This window comes from Pleurodeles waltl, chromosome 3_2 (assembly GCF_031143425.1).
Source record: "Pleurodeles waltl isolate 20211129_DDA chromosome 3_2, aPleWal1.hap1.20221129, whole genome shotgun sequence".
Classification (NCBI taxonomy): Eukaryota; Metazoa; Chordata; class Amphibia; order Caudata; family Salamandridae; genus Pleurodeles; species Pleurodeles waltl.
Window position 1 is genome coordinate 200,350,072 of NC_090441.1, and position 16,014 is coordinate 200,366,085.

Genomic DNA, 16,014 nt, shown 5'->3' on the forward strand with positions numbered 1-16,014 from the left:
TCGTATTATCCGCTGCCTTATCCTCTCATATTATCCTATATATCATCCACTTATGTTATCCTCTGTCTCACCCCTCTTACTATGCTGTATCTCATCCACTCGTACTATCCACTACCTCATCCCCTCGTATTATCCTGAATCTCATCTACTTGTATTATCCATATGTCATCTACTCGAATTATCCTGTATTTCATTGACTCCTATTATCCTGTATCTCTTTCCCTCATGTTATCCTCTGTCTCACCCTTCTTAATCAATCAATCACATTTATAAAGCGCGCTACTCACCCGTAAGGGTCTCAAGGCGCTGGGGGGGGGGGGGGTCAGTGCTCGAAGAGCCAGGTCTTGAGCTGCCTTCTGAAGTGGAGGTGGTCTTGTATGGCGCAAAGGTGGCTGGGAAGAGAGTTCCAGGTCTTCGCTGCTAGGTAAGAGAAGGACCTGCCTCCGGCGGTGGCTTTGCGAATGCGAGGTACGGCTGCCAGGGCTTGTCCGGTCGAGCGTAGGGTGCGAGGAGGAGTGTAGAAGGAGATGCGGTGGTTGATGAGTTTTGGTCCGAGGTTGTGCAGGGCTTTGTGTGCGTGGGTGAGGAGTCTGAAGGTGATCCTCTTGTTGACTGGGAGCCAGTGGAGTTTCTTCAGGTGTCCGGAGATGTGGTGGTGGCGGGGTATGTTCAGGATGAGTCGTGCGGCAGCGTTCTGGATTCGTTGAAGTTTCCTCTGCAGCTTGATGGTGATGCCGGCGTACAGAACGTTCCCATAGTCCAAGCGACTGGTGACGAGGGCGTGGGTGACGGTCTTCCTGGTGTCGGTGGGGATCCAGCGGAAGATCTTGCGGAGCATGCAGAGGGTGTTGAAGCATGCTGAGGTCACCGAGTTGACCTGTCTGGTCATGGAGAGGGAAGAGTCCAGGATGAAACCGAGGTTGCGTGCGTGGTCGGTGGGTTGGGGAGTGCTGCCTAGGGCGGGAGGCCACCAGGAGTCGTCCCAGGCGGTTGGTGTAGGGCCGAGGATGAGGACCTCCGTCTTCTCTGTATTCAGTTTAAGCCGGCTGTCTGTCATCCAGTTCGCTACTTCCTTCATGCCTTCGTGTAGTCTGGTTCTTGCTGAGGTGGGGTTGTTGGTGAGGGATAGGATGAGCTGGGTGTCGTCTGCGTAGGATATGAGGTCGAGTCCGTGTTTGCGTGCGATGTTTGCCAGGGGGGTCATGTAGATGTTGAAGAGGGTGGGGCTGAGGGAGGATCCCTGGGGGACGCCGCAGATGATCTCCGTAGCTGTGGATCTGAAGGGGGGGAGGCGGACTCTCTGAGTTCTTCCGGAGAGGAAGGAGGTGATCCATTCCAGGGCCTTGCCTCTGATGCCGGCGTTGCTGAGGCGACGTATCAGGGTACGGTGGCAGACCGTGTCGAATGCTGCAGAGAGGTCCAGGAGTATGAGGGCCACGGTTTCTCCTTTGTCGGTCAGGGATCTGATGTCGTCTGTGGCTGCGATGAGGGTGGTCTCGGTGCTGTGGTTAGCTCTGAAGCCGAACTGTGAGGGGTCGAGTGAGTCGTTGGTTTCCAGGGCGGTGGTGAGTTGAGCGTTGACGATTTTCTCAATCACTTTGGCGGGGAACGGTAGGAGCGAGATGGGCCGGAAGTTTTTGAGTTCGGTGGGGTCTGCTGTTGGTTTCTTTAGGAGGGCGTTCAGTTCGGCGTGCTTCCAGTTCTCCGGGAAGGTGGCGGTGGAAAAAGATGTGTTGATGACGTCTCGGAGGTGGGGTGCGATGATGTTGTCGGCTTTGTTGAAGATGTGGTGCGCGCAGGGGTCGGATGGTGATCCTGAGTGGATGGAGTTCATGACGCGGGTGGTTTCCTCAGTGGAGGTTGGGTTCCAGGTGTGGATGGTGGTGTTGTCGGTGGCGGGTTCCGGTGGAGGGCTCGTGTTGGTTGTGGTGAAGCTGTTGTAGATGTCGGTGATCTTGTGGTGGAAGAAGGCTGCGAGGGAGTCGCAGAGGTCCTGTGAGGGAGGGATGGAGTTGTTTTCGGCGTCGGGGTTGGAGAGCTCTTTGACGATGCCAAATAGTTCCTTGCTGTTGTGGGCGTTGCTGTCTAGTCTGTTCTGGAAGGCTGATTTTCGTGCTGCGCGGAGGAGTTGGTGGTGTTTGCGGGTGGCGTTTTTGAGGGCAGACATGTTCTCGTCGGTCTGGTTGAGGCGCCAAGTCTTCTCGAGGGTGCGGCATTCTTTTTTGGATTCCTTGAGGTCGGGGGTAAACCAGGAATTTTTCTTGTGGCTGTTTCTGTTTGCTTGGGTCTTCAGGGGGGCCAGGAGGTTGGCGCAGTCTGAGATCCAGCTCGTGAGGTTGTTGGCGGCTTCGTTGGGGTCTGTAGTGCTGGTGGGTGGGTTCTGAGAGAGGGTCGATGCGAGTTGTTCCGAGGAGATTCGGTTCCACTGTCTTCTTGGTGGTTGTTGGGCGTGGTGGTGTACGTTGGTCTTCTTGAAACTGAAGTGGACACAGCTGTGGTCTGTCCAGGAGAGTACGGTGGTGTGGCTGAAAGAGATGTGTTTGCTGGAGGAGAAGATGGGGTCGAGCGTGTGTCCGGCTTAGTGGGTGGGGGTGTTGACTAGTTGTTTCAGTCCCAGGTTGGCGAGGTTGTCCAATAAGGCGGTGGTGTTGTTGTCGGTGCGATTCTCCAGGTGGAAGTTGAGGTCCCCTAGGAGGATGTAGTTGGTGGACGGGAGTGCGTGTGGGCTGATGAAGTCTGCGATGTCTTCGCTGAACTTTGTGCGTGGTCCTGGTGGTCTGTATATGAGGGTGCCTCTGAGGGTGGTCTTGGGGTCGCTGTTGATTGAGAAGTGGAGGTGCTCGGCGTCGGGCAGTGAGTTGTCGGTGTAGGTTGCGATGCGAATGGAGCTCTTGTGGGCGATGGCGATGCCTCCTCCGGTGCTGTTGGTGCGGTCTTTCCTGATGATTTTGTAGCCGTCGGGGATGGCTATGGCGATGTCGGGTGCCGAGGAGGGGTTCATCCAGGTCTCGGTGAGGAAGGCGATGTCCGGGTTTGTAGAGTCGATGAGGTTCCACAGTTCGATGCCGTGCCTGTGGATGGATCTGGTGTTGACCAGGATGCAGTCGAGGTTGTTTCCGGGCGAGTCGTTCCTGTTGGGTGTGGTGTGAGTTCGTAGGCAGGTGAAATGGCAGTTGTGGCAGGTGAAGGGTCCGTGGGTCCGCTTTGGGGTGGCGCGGCAGCAGCCCGGCGTGCGGCCGGGGTTGAGAGCGGTGAGGACGGCGGAGTTGTGGGTCAGGCGGGGGAGGTGGGGGTCGCGGGGGCCAGGGGTTGTGGCGCTAGGCGCGGTCCAGGCGCAGACGGGCGCAGACGGGCTTGCCTTAGGCGCGCCTTTGGCGCGCCAGCGGCGCGCCCGCTGTGCGGCCTCGCAGCGGCCGCCATTTAAGGGTAGCCGGGGAGGAGGGGTCAGCTGGGAGGCGGGAGGCGGGCGGGCGGGGGAAACTGGAGGCGGGAAAAGGAGCGGCGAGGAGGCCTGGGGAAAAGAAAAGGCGGCAAAAAAAGGCGGCAAAAGAACGGCGAGAAGGCCTAGTAAAACTCTAAAAGGGAGGGGCTGAGAGTGAGGAAGAACGGCGGGAGGGGGCACACGGCACTCAGGGGCACTCAGGGGCACACGCACGGGATACACGGGAAAAAAGAGGATTCCAGTCAGTCCGTCAACACAAGCACTCGGGGTACACGGGTAAAGAAGGAGCACACTCACACACACTCACAGGAGGAGAGACGGTGAGGAGGGCAGTCGGGGACTGGTGGCGCTGCGGGAGCGCTGCGGGAGCGACCTACCCGAGGGTCAGTCTCGGAGGTTGCTATCTCTCCGCCAACAGGCACGCCCTTCTTAATGACGTACTCCTGTCTACAAAGGAATGATTGACCCCTCTCCATGCCCTAATACCTCGCCATACCACACTCGCACCAGTTTCCAATTAGAGGGATTATTAGTTGTTCTGAAATAATTACCCAGAAATTATCAGATACTCTCAGAAGCTCACACAGTTGACTTCAAAATGTTAAATGTTGTGTATTAGTGATAGTCAACTGATTAAGTCTTGACAGGAGTCGTCGTCTTAGCTATAGTGGCAGATTGAATCCTGATTGATCTTACTATGCTGTATCTTATCCACTCGTACTATCCTCTGCCTCTTCCACTCGTATTATCCTGTATTTCATCCTCTTGTATTATCCTGTATCTTATCCTCTAGTATTATCCTGTATCTCACCCACTTGTATTATCCGCTGCCTTATCCACTCATATTATCCTATATATCATCCACTCATGTTGAACTCTGTCTCACCCCTCTTTCTATGCTGTATCTTATCCACTCGTTCTATCCTCTGCCTCATCCACTCGTATTATTCTGTATCTCATCCACTCCTATTACCCTGGATCTCATCCACTTGTGTTATCCTGTATCTCATACACTGATATTATCCTTTATATTACTATTCTGTTTTTCATCCACTTGTATTATCCTGTATCTCACCCCTCTTACTTTCCTGTATCTTCTCCACATGTATTATTCTGTATATAACCCACTCCTATTATCCTGTTATCTCATCCACTCGCATTATCCAGCATCTCATCCTCTTACTAGTCTATCCTGTATCTCATTAACCTATATATAATTATCCTGCATCTAATTCACTTGTATTATCCTGTATCTCACCCCTCTTACTAGTCTGTATCACACCGACTAGTATTATCCTGTATGTCACCCCTCTTACTATTCTCTATATCACATCGTATTATCCTGTATTTCATTGACTTTTATTATCCTGTATTGTCACCTCTCTTACTATTCTGTTTCTCACCCACTCATATTATCCTTTATCTCATCCAAACATATTATCCTATATCTCATCTACTTGTATTATCCTGCATTTCATCCACTGATATTATCCTGTATCTCATCCACTCATATCATCCTGTAGCTCACCCACTTGTATCACCCGGTATCTCACCCCTCTTACTATCCTGTATCTCACCCACTCGTATTATCTTGTATGTCACCCCCTCTCTTACTATTCTGTATTTCATCCACTGATATTATCCTGTATCTCATCCACTTGTATCACCCTTCTTACTAGCCTGTATCTTATGCACTCGTATTATCCTGTGTAACACCCACTCCTATTATCCTGTATGTCACCCACTCGCATTATTCTGTACATCATCCATTCTTATTATTTTGTAGCTCACGCCTCTTATTACTCAGTTTGACTACTACTTCTACTCTGTATCAATTTCTAATTCTGTATCTCATCTCTGTTATTATCCTGCTTCATAATCTTGCTTCCCTTACTGTCCTGTATCTCGCCCTCGTATCACTCTATATCACACAACATTCTGTGACTCACCTCTTTCTTCTACACCTGGTCCATTTTACTATCCTGTATCTTACCTCCTCCTATTGTCCTACATCTCTCCCTTTATTGCACCAATATTGTAGCATATTGACCCCTGATTTTAATATACTTCGTACCCATCTTATTTTCCCATATCTCACCCAGTCTTGTTATCATTTATATAGCTTTAAATTGTTAAGAATCTCACCCTTTTCTTTATCCCTTATCTCACCACTTGCTTTATCTATCTCACCCATCTCTTTTTCTTTACTCTCTTTATCCTGTATCTGTCTACTCTCTGTATCCTGTATCTCACAACTCTTTCTCCTGTATCCCACCCCGCTGCTAACCCTGTATCCTGACACTCTCCTAATTCTGTATCTCACCCCTCTCTTTACGTCTTATCTCAACACTCAATTTATTTTCTATCTCACCACTCTCTTTATCCTGTATCTCTCTACTCTCTTTATCCTGTATCTCACTGCTCTTTTTATGCGTGTTCTACCGCTTTCTTTATTCTGTATCTCACTACTTTCTTTAACCTAAATCTCACCGCATTCTTTATCCTGTATCTGTCTACTCTCTTTATCCGTATTCTACCACTTTCTTTATTCTGTATCTCACTACTTTCTTTAACCTATATCTCACCTCATTCTTTATCCTGTATCTCACTACTCTTTTTATGCGTGTTCTACCACTTTCTTTATTCGGTGTCTCACTATTTTCTGTATCCTGTATCTCTCTACTCTCTTTATCCTGTATCCCTCTACTCTCTTTATCCTGTAGTCCCCCACTCTCTTTATCCTGTATCACTCTACTCTCTTTATCCTGTATCCCTCCACTCTCTTTATCCTGTAGTCCCCCACTCTCTTTATCCTGTATCACTCTACTCTCTTTATCCTGTATCCCTCCACTCTCTTTATCCTGTAGTCCCCCACTCTCTTTATCCTGTATCACTCTACTCTCTTTATCCTGTATCCCTCCACTCTCTTTATCCTGTAGTCCCCCACTCTCTTTATCCTGTATCACTCTACTCTCTTTATCCTGTATCCCTCCACTCTCTTTATCCTGTAGTCCCCCACTCTCTTTATCCTGTATCACTCTACTCTCTTTATCATGTATCTCTTTACTCTCTTTATCCTGTATCCCTCTACTCTCTTTATCCTGTATCTCTCTACTCTCTTTATCCTGTAGTCCCCCACTCTCTTTATCCTGTATCCCTCCACTCTCTTTATCCTGTATCCCTCTACTCTCTTTATCCTGTAGTCCCCCACTCTCTTTATCCTGTATCACTCTACTCTCTTTATCATGTATCTCTTTACTCTCTTTATACTGTATCCCTCCACTCTCTTTATCATGCCCCCCTCTACTCTCTTTATCCTGTAGTCCCCCACTCTCTTTATTCTGTATCTCACTACTTTCTTTAACCTAAATCTCACCGCATTCTTTATCCTGTATCTGTCTACTCTCTTTATCCGTGTTCTACCACTTTCTTTATTCTGTATCTCACTACTTTCTTTAATCTATATCTCACCTCATTCTTTATCCTGTATCTCGCTACTCTTTTTATGCGTGTTCTACCACTTTCTTTATTCTGTATCTCACTACTTTCTTTAATCTATATCTCACCTCATTCTTTATCCTGTATCTCACTACTCTTTTTATGCGTGTTCTACCACTTTCTTTATTCGGTGTCTCACTATTTTCTGTATCCTGTATCTCTCTACTCTCTTTATCCTGTAGTCCCCCACTCTCTTTATCCTGTAGTCCCCCACTCTCTTTATCCTGTATCACTCTACTCTCTTTATCATGTATCTCTTTACTCTCTTTATACTGTATCCCTCCACTCTCTTTATCATGCCCCCCTCTACTCTCTTTATCCTGTATCTCAGTGGTTCCCAACCTGTGGGCCGTGGACCCCTGGGGGTCCGCGAAGCCTCCTCAGGAGGTCCGCGACTGCTTAAAAAATTTAATAATATTAGGTCCCAGCTATCAATAATGACTCAGTGGGGTCCCCATGTTCCAATAATGATTCAGTTGGGGTCCCCGGGCTCCAGTATTGATAAAATGGGGGTCCACAGAAGTCAAAGGGTTGGGAACCACTGCTGTATCTCTCTACTCTCTTTATCCTGTATCCCTCCACTCTCTTTATCCTGTATCTCACCCGCTGTTTACCCTGGATCCTGTCACTCTCTTAATTCTGTATCTCACCCCTCTCTTTACTTCTTATCTCAACACTTGATTTATCCTCTATCTTGCCACTATCTGTATCTTGTATCTCTTTACTCTCTTTGTCCGTGTTCTACTGTTTTCTGTATCTCACTACTTTCTTTAACCTATATCCCACCCCTTCTTTATCCTGTAACTGTCTACTCTCTTTATCGGTATTCTACTGTTTTCTTTATCCTGTATCTTGCCCCTCTTTTTATCCTATCTCTCACCACACTAATTGTCCTATATCTCATCCCTATATTTACCACCAATCTCATCACTCTTTCTTCCTCACTATCAATCCACAGGTTAATTCGGAGTATTACACAGGCTGGCTGGATTACTGGGGAGGAAACCATTCTAATGCTGAAACTGGAAAGGTGGCTGCATCCCTGGAGGCCATGCTGGAGATCGGTGCCAGTGTCAACATGTGAGTGTCTGCAGCCGTGGTGGGATTAGGTTATTGTGGGGCCTGGGGCTACTCATCAGGATGTGGACATTCACCCTTGGTCAGGGGCAGGGAGATCATGCGGCACATGAATGGGGGTGCCTGCGTGTGTGTGCATATCAGTGCATGTGTACCTATGTACATATGCACGCACATGCTTACACACTAGACTGAACTAGCATGGCAGGATCAGGAAGTTCAAGTGTAAGACAAACGGACATTACAATCTCAGCAAAGTCTTGACCCTTTAGTCTGAACAGACAAGACAGATGCTGATAATCCAGGAGTCGCACGTGGTGCAGGAAAGATGCACAAAAGCACTAGGGAATCACGGGGAGATCTGTTTGAATGTCCTGGGCCCCTGCAGGTACTAGTTCCCAGCATGCTCTCCCCATGGCATGCACCATTTGCCCTGATGTAACTTCTGAGACCAGTTTGGGCCAGCCCAGGTGGATGTGAAATGGCTCCAGACTGGAAGGCCAACTCACAAGTGGATGACACTCAAGGGCAAGTCAGTGGGAGGAGCCAGTTTCACTCTGGCGGACAAACTCTGCTAGATGAACGGATTTAGCTGGTGGCCTCTTAAACCCAGGAGGATTATTTACTTTTTTGGGGTAGAGTATCAGGAGATAAGTCACAGACTGGTGTGTCTGGCAGAATCCAAAGACCTACTAAATGGACCACTTCCTTTCTCTCCAGTGGGCTCCAGCACCTTCCAGCCCATTTGTACATAGTGAAGCCACACACACTGAATATTTAGTGGAAACAGTGATTGACTGATGCCTGTCTCCCAACTGATCTGTTGCCTCTGGCCTAGACTTTCTTTCCCTTTCCCTTCCTCTTCCTTTTCTCCCTTCTTAGGATCTGCAAACCTATTTTAGTAAATAGTATCTTATGGAGCTTACATGCTGGACCTTTAAGCAAACCTAGTCCCTTTCTGTGTTTAGCCAGTAGTGCCTACGATAGCCATGCTTGCTCACCTCCGAACCCTTGGGCCTTTGACCTTTCTGTGATTGAGCTGATGGATCTTCTCTCTTTCAGGTACATGTTTGAAGGGGGCACCAACTTTGGCTATTGGAGCGGTGAGTTTTCAGCTTGCATGTCCATATTGCTTCCTCCAGGTGCTCACACATAGCCCAATCGATTGGCAAAGCATGTCTGGAGCACCTCTTTGACTCTCCTAAATTTCCTAAGCAGCCAACCAGTCTTATGGTAGGATCTTGGTGTCTGGATTAATAGTCTAACATATACCCAAGCAGTTACTGCTGCACTCTAAAAGTTCTGTGCGTATTAATAGGTGTTGCTTAGTAAACTAAATTTAACATCAGTGCAACCATTTCTGGAAAATAAAACGATTTTAATCCCAACCTGCAGTGCATGGAGACTGTTAAATGGACAGGTAAGTACAGCTCTTTCACTGTTAATGATGTCTGAGAAGATTTTGCCACTTATGCCAGCAGGCCACATCCCCGAGAGTTCAGCAGAGAAAGAGAAAAGAGAGCTGTTGCCTCAGTACGGTCTTTTGCAAGTGATGTAGGATAGAAGATGGAAGAAGCTACCCTGAAATCACTGTCAGCTCCCCAAAGTGTTGAAACCCTCCATTAATTTCTACAAGAAGGTTTCAGCGGAGTGGGTCCTCTCCCTCTGAATGTTGGCTGGCCGGAGGTCGATTCTGCGCACCTACTGCTGGTAAATGACTGTGCTCTTTCAGTGGCATCCACACTCTGCTCTTCCTTCTCCTGGATTCCCACATTAAGAGTCTGCTCTGCGTCACTCTTGCACCACGAAACGTGGTGTAAGAGCAATGCAAACCTTAAGTGAGCTTTATGAAGCCACACAAGGCCACCTCGCATGACCCTGAGTGGCTTCCTAAATCTTGAGTAATGTAACATGGCGCAGTGCAAATCTCTGTGTTGCATTATTCTGCATCTGTGATGTGTTTCTATGGATATTGCGTCGATCTTCCCATGCAACATCCATGGATTTTGAAGCATTCCCAGATTTAAAGGAAGATGTAAACCTGGGAATGCCCCAGAAAGAAAGGCCTCCCCACGAGAGGCGTAATGAGGAGAAATATGTGTTCGATGGCATCTGTCGCTGTAGATACGCATGTTCTGCAATAGCTCGCCATCTGGTGTTGGGCCGGAGTGTTACAAGTTGTTTTTCTTCGAAGAAGTCTTTCGAGTCACGGGACCGAGTGACTCCTCCTTTTGTCTCCATTGCGCATGGGCGTCGACTCCATCCTCGATTGTTTTTTTTCCGCCATCGGGTTCGGACGTGTTCCTGTCGCTCCGAGTTTCGGAACGGAAAATTAGCTAATTTCTGAAGATTTTCGTCGGTATTGTTGCGTTCGGGATCGGCGTACTTAGATTCCACACCGCATCGAAGATCGAAGAGCTCCGGTGCCCTTCGGGGTAGTTTTTCGATCCTCCGTCGGGGCCTGGTCGGCCCGACCGCGTGCTGAAGAACGCCGATGGAACGGACCCCGTTCCGTTTCTGCCCCAAATGCCACAATAAGTACCCTTACACAGACCAACACTTGGTCTGCAACCTGAGCCTGTCACCTGAGCACAGCGAAGACACCTGCGAGGCCTGTCGTGCGTTCCGGTCCCGAAAAACACTCCGAGACCGTCGAGCTAGAAGACTTCAAATGGCGTCCGCACCGACAGCCCAACGGGAGTTCGAGGAACAGGAAGAAGAAGGTACCTTCTCGATCCAAGACTCAGACTCCGAAGGATTCGACGACACACAAACCGTGAGTAAGACGTCGAAAACCACACAAAGAAACATTTACAAGGCCCAGGGGACGCCACTGCCACCAGGCCATGGCTCGACCCATAAATTCGGTGACCGACCGTCGGCACCGAAAAAGGCCCAAACAGTGCCGAGATCGTCCGACTCCGGTCGAGACACCGGCACGCAGCCTTCTCGGGACCGAGAAAGTGCTGGAGACAAGCCTCGACACCGAGATGCCGGTGTGGACACGGCTCGACGCCGAGACAGCGGCACCGAAACAGATCGACGCCGAGAGGTTTCGGCCCCGAAAAGGAAACAAGTCTCCTCGGAGCCGAAAAAACACGCAGACAAAGTTTCGACGCCGAAACAAACTGCAAGCGACCCAGCTTCAGGCTCTTATACAGAAGAGCACTCGCTAACCTCCCAAATGCAAAAGCATAGGTTTGAGGAAGAGCTACAAGCAACTGATGTGGACCATACGCAAAAGCGTATCTTCATTCAGCAGGGGACAGGAAAAATAAGCACCCTTCCCCCCATTAGGAGAAAGAGAAGGTTGGAGTTCCAGACGGAACAAGCACCACAACCAAAAGTGGTGAAAAGAGTTACACCACCACCCTCTCCTCCGCCCGTGATTAACGTTTCACCAGCACAAACTCCATCTCACTCCCCAGCTCACACCACCATAAGCCAGGGTGACCAAGATCAGGACGCATGGGACCTATACGACGCCCCAGTGTCAGATAACAGCCCGGAGGCATACCCTACAAAGCCATCTCCACCAGAAGACAGCACCGCGTACTCTCAGGTGGTGGCTAGAGCAGCACAATTTCATAACGTAAGCCTCCACTCAGAACAGGTCGAGGATGATTTCTTGTTCAACACACTCTCCTCCACCCACAGCTCCTACCAAAGCCTGCCTATGCTCCCTGGTATGCTCCGGCACGCAAAAGACATATTTAAGGAGCCGGTCAAAAGTAGGGCAATCACACCAAGGGTGGAAAAAAAGTATAAGCCGCCTCCTACGGACCCGGTTTTCATCACTACACAGCTGCCACCAGACTCTGTTGTTGTAGGAGCAGCTAGGAAAAGGGCCAACTCTCACACATCTGGAGATGCACCACCCCCAGATAAAGAAAGCCGCAAGTTCGATGCAGCTGGTAAGAGAGTCGCAGCACAAGCTGCAAACCAGTGGCGCATCGCGAACTCCCAGGCACTACTTGCGCGCTATGACAGAGCCCACTGGGACGAGATGCAACATCTCATTGAACATCTGCCCAAGGACTTCCAAAATAGGGCAAAACAAGTGGTTGAGGAGGGACAGACCATCTCCAACAACCAGATACGTTCCTCCATGGACGCTGCAGATACAGCTGCACGGACAATTAATACATCTGTAACTATCAGAAGGCATGCATGGGTCCGAACGTCTGGATTTAAACCAGAGATTCAACAAGCAGTTCTCAATATGCCTTTTAATGAAAAAGAACTGTTCGGTCCAGAAGTGGACACAGCGATTGAGAAACTCAAAAAAGATACGGACACTGCCAAAGCCATGGGCGCACTCTACTCCCCGCAGAGCAGAGGGAATTACAGCACATTCCGTAAAACGCCCTTTCGAGGGGGGTTTCGGGGTCAAAGCACACAAGCCAGCACCTCACAAGCAACACCGTCCACTTACCAGGGACAGTATAGAGGAGGTTTTCGGGGACAATATAGAGGAGGGCAATTCCCTAGAAATAGAGGGAGATTTCAAAGCCCCAAAACCCCTACTACTAAACAATGACTCACATGTCACTCACCCCCTCCACACAACACCAGTGGGGGGAAGAATAGGTCATTATTACAAAGCATGGGAGGAAATCACTACAGACACTTGGGTTCTAGCAATTATCCAACATGGTTATTGCATAGAATTTCTACAATTCCCTCCAAACATACCACCAAAAGCACAAAATTTAACAACACACCATTCCAATCTCCTGGAGATAGAAGTGCAGGCACTATTGCAAAAGAATGCAATCGAATTAGTGCCAAACACACAAATAAACACAGGAGTTTACTCACTGTACTTTCTGATACCAAAGAAGGACAAAACGCTGAGACCAATCCTAGACCTCAGAGTAGTGAACACTTTCATCAAATCAGACCACTTCCACATGGTCACACTACAAGAAGTATTGCCATTGCTAAAACTACACGACTACATGGCAACTTTAGACCTCAAGGATGCTTATTTCCATATACCAATACACCCATCGCACAGGAAATACCTAAGGTTTGTATTCAAAGGAATACATTACCAATTCAAGGTACTGCCTTTCGGATTAACAACCGCACCAAGAGTCTTTACCAAATGTCTAGCGGTAGTCGCTGCACACATAAGAAGGCAGCAAATACATGTGTTCCCATATTTGGACGACTGGCTAATCAAGGCCCATTCGTTCATACAGTGCTCAAATCACACAAATCAGATCATACAAACCCTCTTCAAACTCGGGTTCACCGTCAATTTCACAAAATCCAAAATTCTGCCACGCAAGGTACAACAATACCTGGGAGCCATAATAGACACATCAAAGGGAGTAGCCACTCCAAGTCCACAAAGAATTCAAAATTTCAACACCATCATACAACGCATGTATCCAACACAAAAGATACAGGCAAAGATGGTATTACAACTCCTAGGCATGATGTCATCATGCATAGCCATTGTCCCAAACGCAAGACTGCACATGAGGCCCTTACAACAATGCCTAGCATCGCAGTGGTCTCAAGCACAGGGTCACCTTCTAGATCTGGTGTTAATAGACCGCCAAACTTACCTCTCGCTTCTGTGGTGGAACAACATAAATTTAAACAAGGGGCGGCCTTTCCAAGACCCAGTGCCACAATACGTAATAACAACAGATGCTTCCATGACAGGGTGGGGAGCACACCTCGATCAACACAGCATACAAGGACAATGGAACGTACATCAAACAAAACTGCATATCAATCACCTAGAACTTCTAGCAGTTTTTCAAGCACTAAAAGCTTTCCAACCAATAATAGTTCACAAATACATTCTCGTCAAAACAGACAACATGACAACAATGTATTATCTAAACAAGCAGGGAGGGACGCACTCCACGCAGTTAAGCCTGCTAGCACAAAAAATTTGGCATTGGGCAATTCACAACCAAATTCGCCTAATTGCACAGTTTATACCAGGGATACAAAATCAACTCGCAGACAATCTCTCTCGAGATCACCAACAGGTCCACGAATGGGAAATTCACCCCCAAATTCTGAACACTTATTTCAAACTCTGGGGAACACCTCAGATAGACTTGTTTGCGACAAGGGAGAACGCAAAATGCCAAAACTTCGCATCCAGGTACCCACACAAACAATCCCAAGGCAATGCCCTATGGATGAACTGGTCAGGGATATTTGCTTACGCTTTTCCTCCTCTCCCTCTCCTTCCTTACCTGGTAAACAAACTCAGTCAAAGCAAACTCAAACTCATATTGATAGCACCAACTTGGGCAAGGCAACCCTGGTACACAACGCTGCTAGACCTCTCAGTGGTACCCTGCATCAAATTGCCCAACAGGCCAGATCTGTTGACACAGCACAACCAAAAGATCAGACACCCAGATCCAGCATCGCTGAATCTAGCAATCTGGCTCCTGAAATCCTAGAATTCGGGCACTTACAACTTACCCAAGAATGTATGGAAGTCATAAAACAAGCAAGAAGGCCATCCACCAGGCACTGCTATGCAAGTAAATGGAAGAGGTTTGTTTGCTACTGCCATATTAATCAAATACAACCATTACACACAACTCCAGAACATGTAGTGGGTTACTTGCTTCACTTACAAAAATCTAACCTAGCTTTCTCTTCCATTAAGATTCACCTTGCAGCAATATCTGCATACCTGCAGACTACCTATTCAACTTCCCTATATAGAATACCAGTCATTAAAGCATTCATGGAGGGCCTTAGGAGAATTATACCACCAAGAACACTACCTGTTCCTTCATGGAACCTAAATGTTGTCCTAACTAGACTTATGGGTCCACCTTTTGAACCCATGCACTCCTGCGACATACAGTTCCTAACCTGGAAGGTGGCATTTCTCATCGCCATTACTTCCCTGAGAAGAGTAAGCGAGATTCAGGCGTTTACTATACAGGAACCTTTTATACAACTACACAAAAATAAAGTCGTCCTAAGGACCAATCCTAAATTTTTGCCAAAGGTTATTTCACCGTTCCATCTAAATCAAACAGTGGAACTTCCAGTGTTCTTTCCACAGCCAGATACCGTAGCTGAAAGGGCACTACATACATTAGATGTCAAAAGAGCATTGATGTATTACATTGACAGAACAAAGAACATCAGAAAGACTAAACAACTCTTTATTGCATTTCAAAAACCTCATGCAGGAAACCCAATTTCAAAACAAGGTATAGCCAGATGGATAGTTAAATGCATCCAAATCTGCTACCTTAAAGCTAAACGACAGCTGCCCATTACACCAAGGGCACACTCAACCAGAAAGAAAGGTGCTACCATGGCCTTTCTAGGAAACATCCCAATGCAAGAAATATGTAAGGCAGCCACATGGTCTACGCCTCACACATTCACCAAGCACTACTGTGTAGACGTGTTATCCGCACAACAAGCCACAGTAGGTCAAGCCGTATTAAGGACATTATTTCAAACTACTTCCACTCCTACAGGCTGATCCACCGCTTTTGGGGAAATAACTGCTTACTAGTCTATGCAGAACATGCGTATCTACAGCGACAGATGCCATCGAACTGAAAATGTCACTTACCCAGTGTACATCTGTTCGTGGCATCAGTCGCAGTAGATTCGCATGTGCCCACCCGCCTCCCCGGGAGCCTGTAGCAGTTTGGAAGTTACCTTCAATTATTTATATATGTATCATCTCAACCTTAAATAGGTGCATACTTAGTCACTCCATTGCATGGGCACTATTACTACAATTCAACTCCTACCTCACCCTCTGCGGGGAAAAACAATCGAGGATGGAGTCGACGCCCATGCGCAATGGAGACAAAAGGAGGAGTCACTCGGTCCCGTGACTCGAAAGACTTCTTCGAAGAAAAACAACTTGTAACACTCCGGCCCAACACCAGATGGCGAGCTATTGCAGAACATGCGAATCTACTGCGACTGATGCCACGAACAGATGTACACTGGGTAAGTGACATTTTCATTATTTC

The 16,014-nt window shown here is 47.9% G+C and overlaps 1 protein-coding gene across 2 annotated transcripts in view; it reads left to right on the plus strand.

Moving 5' to 3' along the window:
- Positions 1 to 16,014, plus strand: part of LOC138286694 (beta-galactosidase-1-like protein) — a 296,524-nt gene that overhangs the window by 149,736 nt on the left and 130,774 nt on the right. For both annotated transcript variants that reach the window (XM_069227181.1, XM_069227179.1), the window contains exons 9-10: positions 7,899 to 8,020; positions 9,080 to 9,120. In XM_069227181.1, coding sequence (XP_069083282.1) covers positions 7,899 to 8,020; positions 9,080 to 9,120 — 163 coding nt within the window. The remainder of the gene's footprint in view (positions 1 to 7,898; positions 8,021 to 9,079; positions 9,121 to 16,014) is intronic.